The sequence below is a fragment of the Hippopotamus amphibius genome, chromosome 1, assembly GCF_030028045.1.
Source record: "Hippopotamus amphibius kiboko isolate mHipAmp2 chromosome 1, mHipAmp2.hap2, whole genome shotgun sequence".
Taxonomy (NCBI): Eukaryota; Metazoa; Chordata; class Mammalia; order Artiodactyla; family Hippopotamidae; genus Hippopotamus; species Hippopotamus amphibius.
Genome location: NC_080186.1, coordinates 72,865,912 through 72,889,660, shown reverse-complemented (window position 1 = coordinate 72,889,660; position 23,749 = coordinate 72,865,912). Strand labels below are relative to the sequence as shown.

At 34.0% G+C, this 23,749-nt stretch overlaps 1 protein-coding gene across 2 annotated transcripts in view; it reads right to left on the bottom strand.

Moving 5' to 3' along the window:
- Positions 1-23,749, bottom strand: part of NEGR1 (neuronal growth regulator 1) — an 871,642-nt gene that overhangs the window by 282,107 nt on the left and 565,786 nt on the right. For both annotated transcript variants that reach the window (XM_057716185.1, XM_057716191.1), the window contains one exon: positions 2,577-2,708. In XM_057716185.1, coding sequence (XP_057572168.1) covers positions 2,577-2,708 — 132 coding nt within the window. The remainder of the gene's footprint in view (positions 1-2,576; positions 2,709-23,749) is intronic.

The following is a 23,749-nucleotide window of genomic DNA, read 5'->3' as shown; positions in this document are numbered from 1 at the left end:
AAACCCTACAAAAGCCAGTGAAGCACCCTTTTCAACTGATGGAATGTCTCTAGGCTCTGCTTCAAACTTTCCTGATCCCATTTTGTGTTGGAAGGTAATTCTCCTTGGGTCTCTTGTTTCTGCACATCTTGTGAGCAGAGGCACTGACAGCTTTTGTTTCTGACAATCTTTCCAAGGATGTTTGTATAGTGAACAGTCTTGGAAGACAGAAAAAGTAGTTCTCTCCATGGAGCAAAGGGCAGGTTTGTTTACAGTCCAGTGTAATAAAGATAATTTCTCCCTCTGTGGCAAAGGGCAGGTTTGCTCGTTGCCATTATAAAAAAAAAAAATTTGTGTTTCTAAGCTCAGGGACCCTCAGCTATGACACAAACCCACTGTGTGTATAGATATCACCTAGCCCTCATCATATCACTCTGTAGTAATTGGGACTTGGGGAACCAATGTAGAAAAATGACGGTACTCTGGCTACTGCTATTGCTATAAGTAATAAACCACCCTCTGTCTCTGTCTTCTGCCTGCATCCATGAAACTGTGGCATATCCTTCATAGTTCTTGACATCTGTTTCCATAATTTCTGTCCTTATGCTTTATATATGGATTCTTTTCTCCACGCAAATCCTTTAGATGATGATCACTGGTTGTTGTGTCTTTCTTTCAATTCAATTTCTCTCCAAATTTCTGCATTCTTACTTGACCTTTACCAGTCTAAAGTACCCACTTGTGCAGGAAAAAAAAAAGAGAATCAGATTAAATAGTAAGTGACAATGAACTGAAGCCAGAGAGATAAAAAAAAAGATAGGAAAAAAAAAGTGTGAATACAAAAAAAAAAAGTGTGGATTATACACGGAGTATATAGGCCCATGAAAATCCATACGGCAGCTTGTTTTCAATAGTATCCCCATTGGAGACATCATTTTAGAGATATGGTTTTTCTGGGGGTTGAAAGTAGACTGCTTTGCCAGACTAGGTGCCTTACTTGTTTGACAGATGGACCCTAGGGCTCACTGCTAAAAATATTACTTCTTTAGTAGTCCTATTTCTCACCTCTTTTCCCAACCCTCCAACAATAAAATCTGTAGACTCATATTCAGATAAGCATGGTTAGTGAAAAAATAATCAGGAATTTTTATTTGCTTATTAACTCTATTTCAGAGAGTTCCAGAGGGATGAGAAGTAACCCTCTGCAACAGGAGTCCTGAAATTCAATAGGAACTTATCATACATGCATATTTCCAAGCTATATACCCCAAGGATTTTGATTCAGTAGTGTTGGTGGGAAACAGAAATTTCCCATTTCTAGTAAGCTTTTTGGGTGAATCTGCTGAAGTTTGTCTCAGAATATCATATGAGAAACTCTTTCAGAAACTGCCACCTTCTGGCATTATATACCACGTGCTCAGAGTCAACCCCAAATGTATGGCCTAGTCACTGATGAACGTTAGTCGGTGGTAAAGATTTGCCCTGACAGATACTCAACTGCTGAGAGTGTTTTGAGAGTTATTTTTTGACCCATGAAACTGAGATTCATGTTGATATGAAAAAAATGCTCAGTTTTAGCATTTGAGGATATATTTGGAAAAATTTCTTCTGATCTATGGTACAATACTGTGTACTCATTATTAGCAATGGCCATATGTAGAAAGATATGTAAATGAGAGGAAAAAGATTGGAAGCTGTAGCTTGAAAATGCTTTTGGTAAAATACTATTATCCCCAAAGCATTCTATTTGAATAAGTTAAACAATGAGAAATTTTTTGAGAGAAAGACTAAGGGAGTATTTTGGAAAAGTAAAGACTATCACAGCCATTGCTGTTGAGATCATAAGACATGAAATAAGGTATTAATGAAAAAATGTCTTTCATTAGTGTTTTGAAATGCATTTAGAGGAAAGGTATAACATAATGACATTGATGGTCCTGCAGGTACCTCTTAATATTCTAACTTCCTAATAATTATGTTCATGGGAAAATTATTTCTTCATTTTCTCAATATTGTCCAAACTAAATAGGATTAAATACCCAAACAATAGGAGTATCAAACAGCTTTTCTCTTTAAGTACAGAACAGTGCACTTCATATCCACCAAATTTGTTTGGGAGTTTCACACTTAAATTTAGTCAGAATACACCCCAGGTGAAACCCATGAGAATGAAGATAACACCATGAGTATAGGATGCTTTAGAGATAAGGATACCACAGTTTAGAATGCCAGGAACTAGGATGGTATTGGAAACATTGTCATTTACATATTAAACTGAATTATTGTGGAATTACTTGGGGCAACTGATGTTACATAAAACAATTTGATCAATATTCTACCATGTAAACATTTTCATTGCTAATAGGCAGTGTTTATTAGTAGATCATCTCTTAAAAATTAGCAACATATGTTTCAGACAGTATTTTGGAGGTATTTTATCTTTGAAATTATATTGATGAAAGGTGATGGGGGATATGGGGATATATGTATAAATACAGCTGATTCACTTTGGTGTACCTCAAAAACTGGCGCAAGAGTGTAAAGCAATTATATTCCCATAAAGAGCTTAAAAAAAAAGAAAAGGTGATGGGACTTACAGTTTACAACAATTTTCACTTTTTTCACATCTGGGAATGACACATCATTTTCCGCACTGCATTCGTATTCTCCAGCCTGGTCCCTTGTAATTCCATAAATGTCCAAATATTGTCCATTTTCAAATGGTTTCGCTACATGAAAAAAAAAAGTACAGCATGTTTAATTGTAGCTGCCTGAGGCTTCATTCAAGTAAAACAACAATTGCATGTCTTCCTATTAGATATTGCTGACAAAATAATTCCAAATGAAACTGGGGAATTATTAAACCCTTTGTTCTCTTATGTTCAGAGGTAAAGGCAGAGAAAAAAGCAGAAACTGAACAAGGGATCCTGTAACAACTGTTTCCCCAGAACAGGATATACATGTGTTCTTTTTAATTGATTGTGGTCTCCTAACCTCCTCACACATCAAATCAAGCTCTGCACATTTCTGTAATTGAGTTCAACAACCTCCTAGCAGTGTAGATGAAATTCACTAATATGACTTGGTACATATTGACTTTTATACAGTGTAAGTTAACAACTTGACACTTAACCTAACTAAATGTTACTTTTCTTTTGGAGAAATCTCACACTCATTCTCAAGGTTTCAAGCTAGATGGCTTGATAAGAGTATGGAGATATATTAAACCGTTGCTATATTTCAGTTTCCATACTTATTAAGGTTTCTAAGGGAGGTACACTATATATACAATATAAAGCCATCTAATAAACCTCAGAAAAAAACTTTATGATTCTCAAACTAAGAGTTAAGTAAAAACAAACTGAATTACTTTTATTTTTTAATATTCCAGGGAAAACATTCTATTTGACTAAAAATGACAGACTAAAAATATAGAGACATAATCACAGATAAAAGAATATTCCCAAGTGAATGGGATTTGAAAAAAAAAAAGACTCCTTCCTGAAATAATGGAATTTTTATTTATTTGAAAGTAGAGAATCATCGGGCAGGAAGGTTTCTGATTATCAGAGATATGGCAGAGGAAGAACAGGCCTATGTGAATTTCAGGAGGAAGGATTTCAAATATATCTATGTTAAAAAGTTTTTTCCTTTGGGTTCCCTTGTCTGGGTGTATCAGCTGCTGCACTGTTGCCCTGCAGGTAACTATGACTTTGCTAATTGAAATCTGCAGTGCTTAGATTATATATGATTAAGTCATTTCCCCATTTATCTGGCTGATCACAATTTGTACAGAAAGGAGAGTTATACTTCTGAGAGGGCAGTTGGCTGATATGCTATTGTAGGTATACAGAGTTAAGCTTATAAAAGAAGCAGTTGTCTTCAAATTCGTATTCTTAAAATCTGATTTTATAATCTTTTTCTTTGCTCAATCTGGTGCCTTTAACTGACTCCAACTCACTAATATAATATTGATTTTCTGTTGTTTTCTTCTGTTTCTCTTATTTTTCACCCTTATAGTGAAGATAATCTAGGCTTAAATTTATCTGTAAAAACTACTGAAATATAGGGAGGACAAAATCCTCCTTCATATCTAAGAATTTTTAAAATATAACTTGAACTATAGTGTAAAGGGGATATTAAACAGAAATTAAAGTATGGAGAAAACTGATATACTATATCAGAATTAAATAGTCTCATTGGGCAGTATAAAATGAAGTCAATCACAAGTGAAAAGGTACAATACTGTGAAACTTAGTAAAAACAAAATATATATGTCTAACTTATTTTCAATATTAAAATGTTACATGTATATTTCCATTTTTGTGTACTGACATAATTTTAAGAATTGTTACCCCCCAAATGCATGTTCTTGATAAATAAATCATTAAATATGATGTATATTAGTATATGTTGTTATTTAAAGAAAGAAACACATTAGATTTATATGTCTACCAGGAATCAAAAAGTATAATGAAAAGAGAGAAATAACAGATTTCAGAAATATAAAAATAAGCAAGCATTTTTTTTGTCTCCCAAATGGTTAAATGACAGACTTTGTAAGGTTGACAACAACTATAAGAAGCTGTATGACAAAACATCACCAGTATCAAAACCACTACCCCATTCAACTCCAGAGAGCACCATTTACGTCTATTGAATGTTTGTTCCTGGAGTTCACTGCACAGTCTGTGGCACCCAGATTCAAAGATCCTTCTCCAACCCCAACAGAAAATAATGTCTTTATTTACAAACCAGAATTATCAATAGATATCTATGCATTGCACAAATCAATACCTACAGAGCCAGTGAATGGGTGATATTGCCAACACTAGCTATCAATAATGACAACTAATATAAAGAAGCATAAATGCATGGTCAACATCTTAATTTTCCTCACTGGATTCCTGATACTTTAAGCCATTCCCTTAATTCCATTCATGCATCAGTTCTTCCCAAAGGTGTGCTCTAAGTATTCTCTTGTTTTTACACAAATACAATTCTGTTTCCATCCTGAACTATCTTGCTCTTTTCTCAGTCTAATCTTACCATGCTTGAATTCTAGATTTGAAACTTGGAGTTTCTTTGCCTAGAATTTACACCCTGGAGTGTACTGGTTATCTGTAATTTGCTCAGTTGCCTTTGGGTTTTGTTATCCTCAGTTTTCCTGAGTAGTAATTCTTCACCTTAGTTTTAGACCCAAGGAAAACAATCTTGTCCTTAGACCTTGTCAGGGTTTTCCCCTATTTCTATCACTCCCCTAGCAAGGGAAGAGGATTTGGGCAAAGTACATTGAAATGCAAAGAGTGACTTTCAGTTCATGCAATCTAATTCAACTTATTCCTGCAAATGGAGGGAAAAGACCAAGGCTGAAGGGACACAGGGAGCTAGTGACTTGGCATCATCACCACTGCCAAGACTTTATAATATTTATGAGGGTTATGTACTATCCTAGGGTACTCTTTATAAAGCAAGAAGATGTATAAAAGTTGTGTAATACTTTTATTTCTTAGGGTATCTATTATAAAAGTTGGTGAAACATAAGCCATTGTGCCTTGGCAGCCTTCTTCTGTTCACAGGTTTTTACCATTATCCATGTGTGCAACAACAATTTCTGTTTTGTTTATCTATGTCCCTAGCTCTAGCATAGTACTTGAAACAGTACACACTTGGTAAACAGTTATTGAATAAATAAATAATACATTGATGAAAGAATTAACAAATCCTGTAAGGACAGTACACAAAGAATCTAAACTAAAGTAAACACTTATGTTTGAAGAAGTTGCCACTTCTCTTTCAGAGTCGTGAGCAAGTGAAAGAACTTTAAAGAACTGTCATCCTTGCTGACGTCTTGAAGTGATAAGTGACTGCGGTGGTGAGAACAGATTCTGCACAGCAATCACAGATCCTTTTTAAGATTATAAAGACTAACAAAAACTTTAAATACAATTTTGAAGAAAAAAAGATAAGTACTTCCTGTAATCTAAACAATAATTTTCTTATGTGCTTAGTCTCTTCCAGGTATCCAAAAAATGGAGAACTGAAGAAATTCCACAAGTTTTCAATGACGCCACTACTATCACTATCTTCTATGGGAAAGCTGAAACATAGGATGCAGCTCTGCCTTATAATATCTCTCTCATACTGATTTCTGATAAAAATCTGGACAGAAAAGAGTTCTATATTGAAATCTAGATTTGGCTTTATACTTTAGTAAAGCACGTGAAAATTGTTAGTAACAACATTATATTTCTACTAAGTGCTCCTTTGTGTGAGAAAACCATTTGACCATATAAATTTTTCTTCCCTTAATTTCTAGTACATTACCCATCACTGATTTTCCTCTCACCTCTCTGGGTATTTCTGTTCATTCTTTCAAAACTCTTCACATCTTCACATCTCCCAGATACTGCTTCTGTCCTATGACTTCTTTTTTCCTCATTCAGTACACGTTTCAAGATTCAAGGGATCTTGTTCATTCATTTTCATTTCATTATTATCTATACATTGGTAAGTATCTGATCTATTCAGCCTATATCTATATCCTGAATCTTGGACACATTTATTCAGCTGGACATCTCCACTTGGATGTCTCATAGGCATCTCAAAATCAAAACATCAAAACCATACATACTTTTCCTGGCATACCTGAAACTCCTCAGGAGTTCCAAGTCTCAGTGAGTGATCTGATTATCACCCAGTTGCTCACACCACAAATCTTAGCATTAACTTTGATAGCACCTTTTGTCTTAGTCCATACATCCATCAGTCACTGTGCTTGTCAATTTTACCTCCTAAGTAATTTTCAAACCTCTTCCAGGAGTCCTGGTGTCTAGTCATGATCTCTGAATGCACATACTCAGGTGAGGTGCCAATGACCGCATACTGCTTTGCAGTCATTTAAATCATTTCCCCAAACCCTTCTTCAGAAACAGTCATCCCACTTTTCAAGCCTACCCTGCAGGAATGTATTTTGTTAGGTTCTTACAGCCATTTGTTACTAACTAGTACTCTGCAACTGAATTGTAAAATACCCTTCAAATGATTCACCTACATTTATGATTGTAATTATTTCCTGTCAGCTGGTTATCCACCAGCATATGTAGTATCATGCGAGTATCTCCTCTATGCACTTTACCATATTGAGTGGTTAGGGATGTGAATTCTAGAACTAGTCTATATGGCTTCTAATGTTAGCTCTGTCATTTACAAGCCCTGTGACCTTATGCAAGGTATTTGATCAATAGTTTACTCATCTGTGATGTGTGAGGATAATAATAGAACCTACCTCATATTTATGGTTGTTGTGAGGATTAGGTGGGTTAATGCAAGGAAAGTACTTAGAACACTGTGTGACACATCATAGGATATACGAGGGTGAGTCAAAAATTATCTGCACTCTGGCTATAGAATTTATAGAAGTTTTAATATAACCAGAGTATGGATAATTTTTGACTCGCCCTCGTGTGTGTGTGCGCGCGCGTGTGTGTGTTGATGGATTATATATTAATATCTAAACAATAGTGCTTTATTGGTAAAAGATTACTTTCAATGAATACAAAGTTGCTGTGTAAAGTAAGTTTTCAAAATACATTTTTGTAGGTAAAGTTTCTCTTAGTAAAAGAGCAATTGTCTATTAGCAAAGTATTTCAATTTGGGCTGTAAAACAAAAAGGAATATAAAAGTGCAACAGTGTAGGTCCACCCACCCCCATATAACCATTGTGTGGCAGCTAGTCCTAAGCAGTAGTTTTACTACATAAGGCTTAAATTAACAACTTTCAAGTGCTGCCACACCTCACCCCCTTTTTACAACAGCTTTTACTAGCACATTTAAATACGTGCCATAATAACCCAAATAATTGGCCTTGCATGGAGGTACCATGAGGTCATGGAACACTTTTTCTTGGTAAAAACTCTGCACAATATATGTTGTTATTACAATGCACAGGATTACAATGCATAGGATTAGCCATATCAGGGAGGCTGGTTTAGATAAATATTGTTTCTGTGACGAGGGTTACTATATTCAAAGATTGGTGCTTCCGTCTTAACGTAATATTCAGTGGAACCAGAAGTGAAAAATAAAGAAGTCACTGAGAGGTGTTAATAGCAACAACCAGTTAAGTTCTCATGTCACTGTAGCAGATCAGTAAATATATCTCTTGTAGATCTGAAGATGGAATTGAAGGTTGATCTGTTGGAATCACTTTCTCTCTGACTGAATTCCCAAGGACAATTTAACCTTCTTAATTTACTTCTTTATTTTCTTAACAAAACAGAACAAGAAAGCCTGCACTAATGTTATATGGCGTACACATGCTTGCTATTAATTATTTTTTCCCTTTTTATTTTTTTATTGAAGTACATTTGACATATAAAATTATATTAGTTTCACATATATAACATAGTGATTCAACACTTATATACATTACACATTGGTCACCAGGATAAGTCTAGTATCCACCTATCACCATACAAAATTATTATATTATTACCTATATTCCTTAAGCTGTGTATTTTTTTTAAAGATCATTATGTAGAGCGTTTATATACTTAGGTATTTCAGAAACAAAGAACACGCACCCTTGAGGTAATAACACATGCTCAAAGATATTATCTTAACTGAAGTCCAGGAGTATATTCTGAAGCAATAAGGATATAGTTCAAACGGAGAGGAGATATTTGGTGGAAGAACTTAAGTATTGTTAGGTATAGATGAAACTCAATTGGTATTAGAGAATTTCAATAGGTTTGGATAGAAGTATCGTTTGGAGCTGATGATTTTAGTAGCTGCATATGTAATGGATTTAAATAAAAATATATCAAGTGTAACTGTAACTCAAAAAGAGTCCCTTCTACCTCCAGCTCAATTTATGTTTCTTTAAAACTCTCCATTTTCATCTTCCAGATTCCTCAGTGGTGTTCTCAGAGGCACTTTCCTTGCTTTCCCATATTACTCACATCACCTACTGTGCTGTTCTCACAGCAGATGCACTTCTCACTCACTTTCCTTTCCTGATATATGTTCCATTTATCCAATTAAGTCATATTTTATGTTGGAAATATTCTAGATTCTCAAACTCCTTCATTTCTTTACTTCTAAGAGGTCCTGAATAGTCTTCCCATGAGCTCAGGTAAGCAGTGTCCATCCAGTAATAGAAATTAGGAAGAGGAAGTTTTGCAAATAGTTAAGTGGAAAGAGTGGGTAGACAAAGAAGCAGGGATTCAAGCTGTGTATTATATCCCCATGACATTTATTTTTTAACTAAAAGTTTGTACCTCTTAAACCACTTCACCTATTTTGCTCAACCTCCCATCCCCCTCCCCTCTGTTGACTACCATTTTGTTCTCTGTATCTATGAGCCTTTTTTTTGTTTTGTTTTGTTCATTTTTGGTTTATAGATTCCACAAATAAGTAAAATCATATACTTGTCTTTCTCTGCCTGACTTATTTCATGTAGCATAATACCCTCTAAGTTTATCCATATTGTCACAAATGGAAAGATTTCACTCTTTTTTATAGCTGTGTAATATTTCATTATATATCTATTACATCTTCTTTATCCATTCATCTATCAAGCATTCCTCTATTGATGGACTTAGGTTTGCTTCAAAATCTTTCCTATTGGTAAATAATGCTGCAATGGACATTAGCATGCCAGTATCTTTTTGAATTAGAGTTTTTGTTTTCCTCATATTAATATTCAGAAGTGAAATTGCTGGATGACATGGTAGTTCTATTTTTAATTTTTTGAGGAATCTCTATACTGTTTTTCATAGTGACTGAGCCAATTTACATTCCCATTACAGTGCACCAGGTTTCCCTTTTCTCCTCATCTTCACCAACACTTGTTTCTTTTCTTTTTGATAATGACCTTTCTGACAGGTGTGAGATAATATCTCACACAGAAATCTTACATGTGTTTCCTTGTTTTAGCTGAGGACTAGGCTGTAGATGTGCAGTGAGAAATCTCAAAAAGTTGCAGAAAGAAAAACTGAGGAGTTTGTAAGTCGAACTATTCCTAGAGCTCAAACAATGTGAGGAGACATTTGATCTCTGACCATCAAAAATGAAAAGGCTTCTGTAATTATCATAGAATTCAGTGCAGACTCAAGAGGTTTATGTCTTAGTAGAGAGCTAAAGAAAAGCTAAAATAAAGATTCTTCTAGATCTGTGCTTTAAAACTTAAAAGTAGGATTCCATGGATCAAAATTATCTCTAAGTAATATACCTTCCTATAAGAAAAAATTCCAGTACTTTTTAAGGGAACAAAACAAAATTTAGACATTCAACAATATAACAAACACAATGTCCAGTGTCCAATGAAAAAATCACTATATATTCAAAGAAGTAGGAAGCTGTGAACAATAACTAGGATAAAAATCAGCCAATAGAAATAGATCTAGAAATGATACAGATGATATAGAACCATCCGACAAATATTTTAAAATAGCCAGCTATTATAACTATATTTAAGTATTTAAGGGGAAAAGTGAGTATAATGAGGAGAGGAATGAAAAATAGAAAAAATAACCAAAATTTTTGACATAATAATACAAAATATCTCAAATGAAATATTAATTGGCTTAAATTCATTGGCAGACTAGATACTGAAAAAAAACTTTATTAAACTTGAAAGCATATATCCAAGCATTTTAGTATTTATCTAAACTGAATCTGAAAGATCAAAGACTGCAAATAACCAAACAAATAATTAAACAAACAGAACCTCAGTGATCTATGGGAAATATAAATTTTTCTCATATATGAATATTTGAGTTCCCTAAAAGGGATAGAAAAAGTATTTGAAGAAATAAAGGAGTATTTTTTTCCAAATTGGATGCATACAATAAAATGTCAAATACAAGAAGTTAATAATCTCCAATCAGGATAAACACAAATAAAAATCACTCAAAAGCACATTATAATCAAGTTGCTGAAAACCAGAGAGAAAGAGAAAATTTAAAAAGCATCCAGAGACAAATTAAACAATACATGGCAAGAAACAGAAACAAATATTTCCCAGACTTCTTGGAAACTACATAAGCCAGAAGACAGTGGAACACCAGCAAAAAAGAATAAAGGTCTAATATCAATCCTGTAAGCTTCAACCTTAAGAAGCTAGAAAAAGAAGAACAAATAAAAAAGTAAATACAGTTATGGAAGTAATAAAAAGCAGAAATCAGTAAAATTAAAAACAGACAATCAATAGAGAAAATCAATGAAACCAAAAGCTATTCTTTTTAAAGATCACTGAAATGGATTAAGGCTTAGCCAGACTGATAAAAAATAGAAAGATAACACAAATTACCAATATCAGAGGTGAAAGAGAGGATATTACTATAATCATAAGAAAAACTGAATAGCAACTAAACAAATATTAAGAAAAACTCCCTAACATTTAACTCATGCATTTAGATTAAACGGACAAATTTCTTGAAAGACACAAATCTTAAAACTAACTTAAATAGAAAATCTGAATATTCAATACATATTCAATTATAAGAAATTAAATTTGTAACTTAAAATTTCCCACACGGAAAACTCCAGGATCATGTTTATTAAGATTTTAAGAAAGAATAATGCCAGATTTGTACAGTCTTTCTGAAAATGGAGGAAAAGGAATATTCCCCAAATTATTTCATGAGGCTAACATTACTTCAATATCAAAACTGACAACAAAAGAAAAAAATCATGAACACAGACACAAAGACTTTTTAACAAAATTTTAGTAAACAATTCCAGTAATATATAAAAATGATAATACACCATGACCAAGTGTGGGTTATCCCAGAATTGAAAGGCTAGTGATGCAATTCAAAAATCAAACAAAATAATTCACTATATTAAGAACAACAATAACAATCTATAAGTATCTCTAGATGCAGGTATATCACAGAAGAAATTCAACATTCATTCAAAATAATATTTCAGAAAAATGAGAATTGAAGGGAACTTTTGCAACTTGATAAAAACTTCTGCAAAAACCATGCATCTAACCTCATGCTTAATGATGTAAGAGTAAACGCTTTCTCCCTAAGATGAGGGTCAAGGCAAGGTTGTCCACTCTGACCCATATCTCACATCTTATATGTAAATTAATTGAACAATCATCATTGCCCTAAATGTGAATCATAAAACTATAAATATTCTAGAGAAAACAAAGGAAAAAAAAAGACTTTTGTTTTGGGCTAAGAATTCTTAGATATGACACTAAAAACATAAGACATACAAGAAGATATGGATAAACTGGATTTCATCAAAATTAAACAAAACTTTGCTTTACAAAAGACACTATTAATTAAATAGAAAGGCAAGCCACATAATAGGAGAAAACTTTCTAAATCATATTGGACAAAGGACTTGTATCAAGCATATGGAAGGAACTCTCAAAATTCAAAAACATAAAACCTAATAAAGAAATGAACAAAATATTTAAATAGATGCTTTTTAAAAGAAAATACTGAAGTAGTAAATAGGTATGTCAAAAGGTGATAAACATCATTAGTCATTAAGAAAGTTAGGTGTTTAGGATTGCTATCAATTTTCGGCATTGTGCTATTGGGAAATAAGTGCTTTGCTTTTATCTCCCAGTCTAGGCTCGGCTTTTATGTTTATTTTAGAAGACAACTGTTGCATCAATATATTGTTTCTTGGCATTGCTCAGCATAGGTTATGTGTGCACTTTTTGTGTACATGTATTCATCTTTAAGTTTTTTGCATAAAATAAATGCTTCTAGATGTGAAAAAAAAAAGTTAGGAAAAGCAAAACCAAAATGAGATTCCACCGTACATGTTTTAGAACAGTAAAACACACACACACACATGCACAAAACACACACCAAAAAACACTGATTCATGCTGGAAAAAGCAGAGCACCTGGAGATTTCCTATACTGCTGGTGGAATGTGAAATGGCTTTGTCCCTTTGAAAATGTTTGTGAGTTTATCATAAAATTAAACATGCATTTACCATGTTATCTACAATTTTACTCCCAGAGAAATAGAAATTTACGTTTACACAAAAATGTGTATAAAATGTTTGTATTGGCCTCATTGGCAATTACTAAAAATGAAACAACTCAAATGTCCTTTAAATAGTGAATGAATAAATAAATTGCGGTATATCCCTATAATGCAATACCATTTGCCAATAAAATTAATCATACATATAACATGGATGAATCTCAGATACATTTTACTAAATGAAGGAAACTAGACTCAAAAGGCTACGTGTATGAGTTCATTTATATAACATTCTAGAAATAGCAAAACTATAGATGTGAAGAATAGATCAGTTTTGACGGGTTGGGGAAGAGAAGTCTAGTTGACTACAGAAGAGTATCATGAAGGGAATTGTTAGAATGCTTAAACTGTTTTGTATCTTGATTGTGGTGATGAGTACATGTGGATGTATTTGTTAAAAACCATAGAATTTTATGCTACAGAGACTGGTAATTTACTTTACATAAATTTAAAGACAAAGCATATTGATACATAGCATATCACTACATACTCAATAAAATGACTAAAATTAAAAAGATAATACCAAATGTTGGTGAGGAAGTGGGGCATATAACACAGCTCTTTCCTAAGAACTAACATCAAAAATCTTTCTTTCCCAATCCTTTCAGTCCTACAGGGAAGGAAAGAGTTTTAGGAGAATTCTAGTTGGCTCACGGTGAATTATATTTTAAAAGTTCCACAGAGGTGATGTGAATTACAACTCACTCTGCTATCTGTTGCCTTAGGATTTCAGCTGAAGGCTCCATTTTAGCATCCTATTGTATTAGTTTTGTGACCCAAGGCCCTCTGTGAATAATACATTCTGTACTCCAAGATCTGGCCAGAGAATAGAAGTTTGATTTCTATTATCACAAATTCACATAGAGAAATAGCATTCATAAGGGATTACATGCAGGAAATTCATTCACTTCTTCAGCTATTTAATTTTTTTCTTTTCAGAATAAGCCAGTATATTAGAAGACTGTCCCCTTTCGTTACTTTATTATGGTTCCTATTAAAACTTCCTTTACCAAACTTTGCTTTAGTGTTATCATACCAGTCTTCATTGAGGGACCTTATAAGAATGGCCATATGAAATTTCCCATTACAGTTTTATCAGAAAAGTTACTGAGCTCCTACTGCTGTAATCAAGGTGTCCACTTACTGAAGACCCATGGGAGAAATTCACTGTGCATCTTAGAACCAGGAAAAGCTCTACTTCTGACATCCCAATTTGCTTTGATGTTATGATACATGATCTTACAAACTGTTTGTTCCCCCTTTCCTTTGTTTTTCTAGGCCACTAAGAAATTTAAAGCCAAGATAAAGGAAAACATATTTTTGATATCTCTATACCTAGTATGTTTTGAGGATCATTATGTAATATGTGGATATCATAAATAAGAATATAAAGCCAAAGATATTTGGAAAAATAGCTATATTACATATAATGGAGCAGAACTGGGTTAAAATCAGTACATTAGATGATTTTCTATTGGATATTACAAGAGAGCCTTTGGATCTTACTTTGTTTACAAGCAGAAATATTTGCTGAGCAGACAGAAAGCAAAACAGCATGGTGTCTAATAGGAATGTTGCAATAATTATGACATAAACTTGAGATCATTAAATAACATTCAAATAACTAACCACGTTGTGGCTTCTAAAAGTCATTTAGTATCTTGAGGAAATAGACATATACCAACAGTTAACTCTAAATGTGTTCATATCAATACTACAAAGCTACAGGAATCAAAACTAAATGGCAAGCATGTCAATAACCACTTTTAACATAAATGGATTAAATGCTCCAACCAAAAGACACAGACTGGCTGAATGGATACAAAAAGAAGACCCTTATATATGCTGTCTACAAGAAACCCACTTCCCAAGGAACACATATAGACTGAAAGTAAGGGGATGGAAAAAGATATTCCATGCAAATAGAAGTGAAAAGAAAGCTGGAGTAGCAATACTCATATTAGACAAATTAGACTTTAAAGTAAAGACTGTTACAAGAGACAAGAAAGGACACTACATAATGATCAAGGGATCAATCCAAGAAGGTATAACAATCATAAATATCTATGCACCCAACATAGGAGCACCTCAATACATAAGGCAAATGCTAACAGCCAGAAAAGGGGAAATCAACAGTAACACAATAATAGTAGGAGACTTTAACACCCCACTTATGTCAAAGGACAGATCATCCAAACAGAAAATAAATAAGGACACACAAGCTTTAAATGACATATTAGACCATCTCGACATAATTGATATTTATAGGACATTCCATCCAAAAACAACAGAATACACTTTCTTCTCATGTGCACACAGAAAATTCTCCAGAATAGATCACATCTTGGATCACAAATCAAGCCTCAGTAAATTCAAGAAAATTGAAATCATATCAAGCATATTCTCTGACCACAGTGCCATGAGACTAGATATCAATTCCTGAAAAAAACTGTAAAAAACACAAACACATGGAGGCTAAACAATATGCTATTAAGCAACCAAGAAATCACTGAAGAAATCAAAGAGGAAATCAAAAAATACCTAGAGACAAATGACAATGAAAACACAACAACCCAAAACCTATGGGACACAGCAAAAGCAGCTCTAAGAGGGAAGTTTACAGCAATACAGTCCTAACTCCAGAAACAAGAAAAATATCAAATAAACAACTTAACCTTACACCTAAAACAATTAGAGAAAGAAGAACAAAACAACCCCAAAGTGAGCGGAAGGAAAGAAATTATAAAGATCAGATCAGAAATAAATGAAAAAGAAAGGAAGGAAACAATAGCAAAGATCAATGAAACTAAAAGCTGGTTCTTTGAGAAGATAAACAAAATTGATAAACCATTAGCCAGACTCATCAGGAAAAAAAAGGGAGAAGATGCAAATCAACAGAATTAGAAATGAAAAAGGACAAGTAACAGCAGACACCGCAGAAATACAAAATATCATGAGAGACTACTACAAGCAACTATATGCCAATAAATTGGATAACCTAGAAGAAATGGATAAATTCTTAGAAAAGTACAATCTTTGAAGACTGAACCAGGAAGAAATAGAAAATATGAACAGACCAATCACAAGTATGGAAATTGAGACTGTGATTAAAAATCTCCCACAAACAAAAGCCCAGGGCCAGATGGATTCACAGATGAATTCTATCAAACATTTACAGAAGAGCTAACACCTATCCTTCTCAAACTCTTCCAAAATATTGCAGAAGGAGGAACACTCCCAAACTCATTCTATGAGGCCACCATCACCCTGATACTAAAACCAGGCAAAGATGTCACAAAAAAGGAAAATTACAGACCAATATCACTAATGAATATAGATGCAAAAATCCTCAACAAAATACTAGCAAACAGAATTCAACAGCACATTAAAAAAATCATACACCATGATCAGGTGGGGTTTATCCCTGCAATGCAAGGATTCTTACAAATCAATCAATGTGATACAACAAATTGAAGGATTAAAAACCATATGATCATCTCAATAGGCACAGAAAAAGTTTTGACAAAATTCAATATCCATTTATAATAAAATCTTTCCAGAAAATGGGCATAGAAGGAAATTAAGTCAACATAATAAAAGCCATATATGACAAACCAAAAGCCAACATCGTTCTAAGTGGTGAAAAACTGAAAGAATTCCCTCTAGGAACAGGAACAAGACAAGGGTGTTCACTCTCACCATTATTATTCAAAATAGTTTTGGAAATTTTAGCCACAGCAATCAGAAAAGAAAAAGAAATAAAAGGAATCCAAATCAGAAAAGAAGAAGTAAAATTGTCACCCTTTGCAGCTGACATGATAGTATACATAGAAAACCCTAAAGATTCTACCAGAAAACTGCTAGCACTAATTGTTGAATTTAGTAAAGCAGCAGGATACAAAATTAATGCACAGAAATCTCTTGCATTCCTACACTGACAACAAAAGAGCAGAAAGAGAAATTAAGGAAACTCTCCCATTTACCATTGCAACAAAAGGAATAAAATACCTAGGATTAAACCTGCCTAAGGAGGCAAAAGATCTGTATGCAGAAAACTATAAGACACTGATAAAAAAAATCAAAGACCATACAAATCAATGGAGAGACATACCACGTTCTTGGATTGGAATTATCAACACTGTGAAAATGACTATCCTACTCAAAGCAATTTACAGATTCAACACAATCCCTATCAAAATACCAATGGCATTTTCCACAGAACTAGAGCAAGAAATCTTATGATTTGTATGGAAACACAAAAGATCCCAAATAGCCAAAGCAATCTTGACAAGGAAAGTCGGGGTTGGTAGAATTAAGCTTCCTGACTTCAAACTATACTACAGGGCCACAGTGATCAAGATAGTATGGTACAGGCACAAAAATAGAAAGGTAGATCAATTGGAACAGAATAGAGAACCCAGAGCTAAATCCAAGCACATGTAGGCACCTTATCTTTGACAAAGCAGGCAAGAATATACAATGGAAAAAAGACAGCCTCTTCAATAAGTGGTGCTGGGAAAATTGGACAGCAACATGGAAAAGAATGAAATTAGAACACTTCCTAACACCATACACAAAAATAAACTCCAAATGGATTAAAGATCTAAATGTAAGGCAAGACACTATAAAACTCCTAGAAGAAAATATAGGCAGGACACTCTAAGACATACATCAAAGAAAGATCCTCTGTGACCCACCTCCTAGAATCATGGAAATAAAATCAAGAATAAACAAATGGGACCTCATGAAACTTAAAAGCTTTTGCACAGCAAAAGAAACCATAAACAAGACAAGAAGACAATGCTCAGAATGGGAGAAAATACTTGCCAATGAAGAAACAGACAAAGTATTCCTCTCCAAAATATACAAGCAGCTCAGGTAGCTTAATACCAAAAAAGCAAATAATCCAATCCACAAATGTGTGGAAGACCTAAATAGACATTTCTCCAAAGAAGACATGCAGATGGCTAACAAACACAAGAAAAGATGCTCAACATCACTAATCATTAGAGAAATGCAAATCAAAGCCACAATGAGGTATCACCTCACATGGGTCAGAATAGCCATCATCACAAAATCTAGAAACAATAAGTCTTGGAGAGGGTGTGGAGAAAAGGGAACTCTCCTGCACTGTTGGTGGGAATGTAAGTTGGTACAGCCACTATGGAAAACAGTTTGGAGATTCCTTAAAAAACTAAAAATGGAACTACCATATGACCCAGTGATCCCACTACTGGGCATATACCCAGAGAAAACCAGAATCCAAAAAGAAACACGTACCATAATGTTTACTGCAGCACTATTTACAATAGCCAGGACATGGAAGCCACCTAAATGCCCATCAACAGATGAATGGATAAAGAAGATGTGGCACATATATACAATGGAATATTACTCAGCCAATTAAAAGGAATGAGATGAAGCTATATGCAATGAGATGGATAGACCTAGAGATTGACATAGAGAGTGAAGTAAGCCAGAAAGAGAAAAACAAATCCTGTATGCTAATTCATATATACAGAATCTTAAAAAAAAAAGAAAATGGTACTGATGAACCTAGTGACAGGGCAAGAATAAAGATGCAGATGCAGAGAATGGACCTGAGGACACGGGGTTGTGGAGGTGAAGGGGAAGCTGGGACGGAGTGAGAGAGTAGCACAGACATATATACACTACCAGCTGTAAAATAGATAGCTAGTGGGAAGTTGCTGTATAACAAAGGGAGATCAACTCCATGATGGGTGATGCCTTAGAGTGCCAGGACAGAGAGGGTGGGAGGGAGTCATGGGAGGGAGGGGATATGGGGATATATGTATAAATACAGCTTATTCACTTTGGTGTACCTCAAAAGCTGGTACAAGAGTGTAAAGCAATTATATTCCAATAAAGAGCTTAAAAAAATACCAAAACCTAAATGGTATTGGCACAAAAACAGACAAGGATGAGTGGAACAGAATAGAGTGCCTTGGAATAATCCCACACACCCATAGTCAATTAATCTTTGACAAAGAAGGTAAGACTATACAATGGAGAAAAGACAATATCTTCAGCAAGTGGTGCTGGTAAAACTAGACATCCACATGTAAATCAATCAAGTTAGAACACACCCTATACCATACACAAAAATTAACTAACTCCAAATTGCTTAGACTTAAATATAAGACATGACACCATAAAACTCCTAGGAGAGAACATAGGCAGAACACTCTCTGACATAAATCATACCAGTGTTTTCTTAGGTCAGTCTCCCAGGGCAATAGAAATTAAAGCAAAAATAAAGAAAAGAGATCTAAATCAACCTTATAAGCTTTTGTACAGCAAAGGAAATCATAAACAAAATAAAAAAGCAACTTACAGAATGGGAGAAAATATTCGCAAATGAAGCAACCAACAAGGGCTTAATTTCCAAAATATACAAACACCTCACACAACCCAACAACAAGAACAAACAAACAACCAAATCTAAACATGGGCAGAGGATCTAAATAGACATTTCTCCAAAGAAGAAACACTGATCGCAATAGGCGCATGAAAAGATGCTCACAATTGCTAATTATTAGAGAAATGCTAATCAAAACTACAATAAGGTATCATCTCACAAAAGTCCAGAATGGCCATCATGGAAAAGTCTACAAGTAACAAATGCTGGAGAGGATGAAGATAAAAGGGAACCCTCCTGCTCTGTTGGTGGGAATGTAAGCTGGTGCAGCCCCTAGGGAAAATAGTGTGAGGTTCCTCAGAAAACTAAAAATTGAATTACCATACGATATAGCAATCCCACTCCTAGGCATATATCTGGAGAAAATTCTAATTCACAAAGATATATGCACCCTGATGTTCATAGCAGCACTATTTACAATAGCCAAGAGATGGAAGCAACCTAATTGTCCACTGACAGATGAATGGATAAAGAAGATGTGGTATATATGCACAATGGAATACTATTCAGCCATAAAAAAGAATGAAATAATGCCATTTGCAGCAAGATACATAGACCTAGAGATTGTCATACTAACTGAAGTTAGACAGAGAACAAGTATCATATATCACTTTTATGTGGAATCTAAAATAGGACACAAATTAACTTATTTGTGAAAGAGAAACAGACTCACAGACAGAAAACAAACTCATAGTTACCAAAGTGGAAAGGGGGTGTGGAAGGGACAAAACAGTAGTTTGGAATTAACAGATACACACTACTATATATAAAATAGGTAAACAACAGTGCCCTACTGTATAGCACGGGGAACTATATACAATATCCTGTAACAAACTGTAATGAAAAAGAATATGAAAAAGAATATGTATATATACATATAACTGAATCACTTTGCTGTACATCAAAAACTAACACAACATTGTAAATCAACTATACTTAGATAATAATAATAGTAAAAAATAAATAAATATGTTCAAATGGATGCCCTTGTCAGAAAAAAAGAGAGATTTTATAACAATAATAGATAAAAAAGTAATTAAGGATGTGGACTTCATAGTAGATACATTGGGTTTCATGGGATCTGGGGTAATAGTTTTAACCTCTCTTGGGATCAGTTTCCTTATGAATAAATAAAACAATATCTACATCATAGAGCTATTATGAGCATTAAATGTGAGAATATATATAAAGTCTTATGCAAAATTCCAATAAAATTTAAATGAAAATCTTCATTGATAAAAAATATTAATAAAATAAAATTGAAATTATGACATTGTTTAGTGTCTATAGCATTTGTATTTGAGGTAAGTATTGTGTTGTGCAATCTCATAACTTAATTTGACTTTGCTACCCAAAGCCTATATAGCCAAAAAAGCAGTTTAAAATGGAAGAAAAAATGCATATGCCTATTCCTGTCAGATAGGGATCATATTCACTCAATACAGGCCTAGCAGATCCTTTCTAACTGGCATCTCACATTTTTGATTTTGTGACTATTTTTCTGGCCTCCCTACATTTGTTGGCCTAAGACTCATTTTCCCCAGGAAGTAAGAGATTCAATTTGCAATGGTAAGTTTAGTCATTGTTTTTCCTTTCAAAATTTAAATTGCAAAAAAGGAAGTGAAATAACATATTGTACATCATTCTGGGGAAGAACTATCCCTCCTCTTCCCCCACCCTCCCTACCTCTAACACATACACACCTTCTTCAAGAGGGATAAATTATGGAAAGAAAGTGCTTGCAAAGGAACAGGCTGTTACTGTTTATGTGGTTGTTTGCAGCTAGGTTTTGTCCTGACCAGGTTGAATCCATTACTAGCAATGCATCATTTACTGTCTTTCTGAATAGAGCCATATGTTATTGGTCTGCACCATGTGAAGCCTCTATTATGTTCCATTTGAAAGTATTATAACTTGCCTGAATGTATTAGTCTACATATGGTGAAGCCTAATAAAACCATCTTCTTCAAGTAGCAACAGTTGCAGTTATACAAGTTTCAACTGGGTATCGGAAAATACTGTTTACACTTCTGCTATGCCTATAACTCAACTATGGCTTTCTATGTCTCTCAGCATATTTGTTCCTTACTTTTGCATCTGCAAAACAGGAATTGCTTTGTTCCTAGTATTACTTTTGTTGAGTAAATCCCAGTCTTGTCTTCTCTGTCCTGTAAAGCAGCCCAGTGCCTATGCAGATCTGCAGAGCTAATCCTAATTTTGTGCCATATTTCTCCTGTGTGTCTGTATATTTTTCATAATTTTCATCAAGGTCAAAGACTTAATCTACCAGTAATTTTTTAAGCTGCACTTAATATCTAAAGTGCTTTGGTTCCAGAAATAAATCTAATACTTCAATAGATGCTTTTTGACTAACATTGATAAATGTTATGGGCTGAACTATATAACCCCCAAAGTTCATATGTTGCAGTACTAACCCCTTTCCCTGCCCAGTGTTTCATAATGTGACCATATTTGTAGATAGGGTTTTAAAAGGAAGTCTTCAATTAAGTTAAAATGAGGGAATTAGGGTGGGCCTTAAACCAATATGACTGGTGTCTTTATAAAAAGAAGAGAGGACATTTGGACACACATGTGCAGAGGGATGACAACTAGAAGACATATAGAAAAGATGAGTATCTATAAGCCAGAGAGGCTTGAAACAGATCTTCTTCATCGCCCTCAGCAGGAACAAACCTTGCCAACACCTTGATCTTGAATTTTTAGCTTCCAGAACTGTGAGAATATAAATTTCTATTAAGCCACACAGTCTGGTATTCTGTTATGGCAGCTTTAGTAAACTAATACTGATACCATACATGAAGCAGTAAACAGCAAATCTTGTCTCTTAGAATACATTACTCATATTCAAAATGCTAGAAATTTGACATATTGCCTTTTATTCTATTTTATGTTTTTTTAACAAATTCAAAATATTGGTTTCTAGTATTTATCCCCAAACAGCATGTAAGGTATCACATGGTATATATGAGTCAGTCATTTTTTGTAATGTATCCAGTTTTTCTGCTTACAAAACATTTGCAACAAGTAAAAGAAATCAAAGCAGTGACCTTTTCATTATTCCATTTCTGTCTCTCTTATATTTTCCTCTGTCTCTATTCTTATATTCAATTTTCTTCCCAGTAAATGAGGCATCCCTTTCTGTATGCTTAAGAGTCTGCCTATGTGTACCAATCCCTTGATCCCTTTTACAGAACTTCAGCCAAACTGAAATAAAAAAATGCACAAAGTTTTTTGCAAAAAGTACTGCTTCCCTCATAGTTGAAGCTAGTGCTGTGAAAAGGGATAAACTAAGAGTTTAAGTTATATGGTGTTATGGAAAAGAGTTTGAGGAAATAAAATGATGCCACTCTGTGGGGAAAAAGTTTTCTTAAAGAAGTCCTTCATGTCTTCCTCCCTAACACATTAAGCCTTTGGTTTCTGCAAAAGCTTTTGGGTTAGCCCTTTTTGAACATGAACCAAGATGATGATTTATGAGGCTTAATGGAAAAGTTCTATTCTTAACTCCCTACTCTCTCTACAGCCAGTAACTTAGAAACTTCGGGAACTTAAAAGTTCTGGCTTATTAATACATATAAAGTGTTCATTACATTTGTTACATTAAAGAATGAAAGGTAATTAATTGAAAGAGAAATAGAATGAAGCAAGAATGAATATATGAAGTTATGAACTGCCTGGCTTTTCCAGAGTTTGACCATCAAGGCAATTGCCCCTCCACCATATATTCAATATATGGTACCCTCTTCTTGGTGGATCTGATTAATATCTAAAAATGAAGGCAAAAAAAATTGTTACCATCATCTTCTGGTGACCTCATGTTAGCTGTGATGGAGAAACCTTCCATCACCATTGCATTCCCATATTTTTCAAATGTTTTCTGGACAGATTAGATAAACTCCACCATTTCCGAAAAGTCAAGACCAAAGTGATAAAGGAAGATAATTTAGAGCACTTAGGATTCAAATGTTTCTAGTTCTATAAAATATAATTTCATAAACCCATAAAGGAGCATATGCTCAACATGATGGGTAACTCTCACACAGCGCCCATTCACTAAGAAAAAGAAAGCTCAACTGAAAAGGCAGTTGCAATATAGATATATAGTGGAATATAATCATTTTCATTTTGATTATTTGATATTACTATATGACTGGAAAAGGAAATAAGAAGAGAATGACAATATACTGAATGAGAAAATAGAATGCAGAAATGATAGATATTCAATAACAAAGTTTTTAAACAAATAATTTGTTTTCATTGTACAATATTGTGACAGTGTATGGAG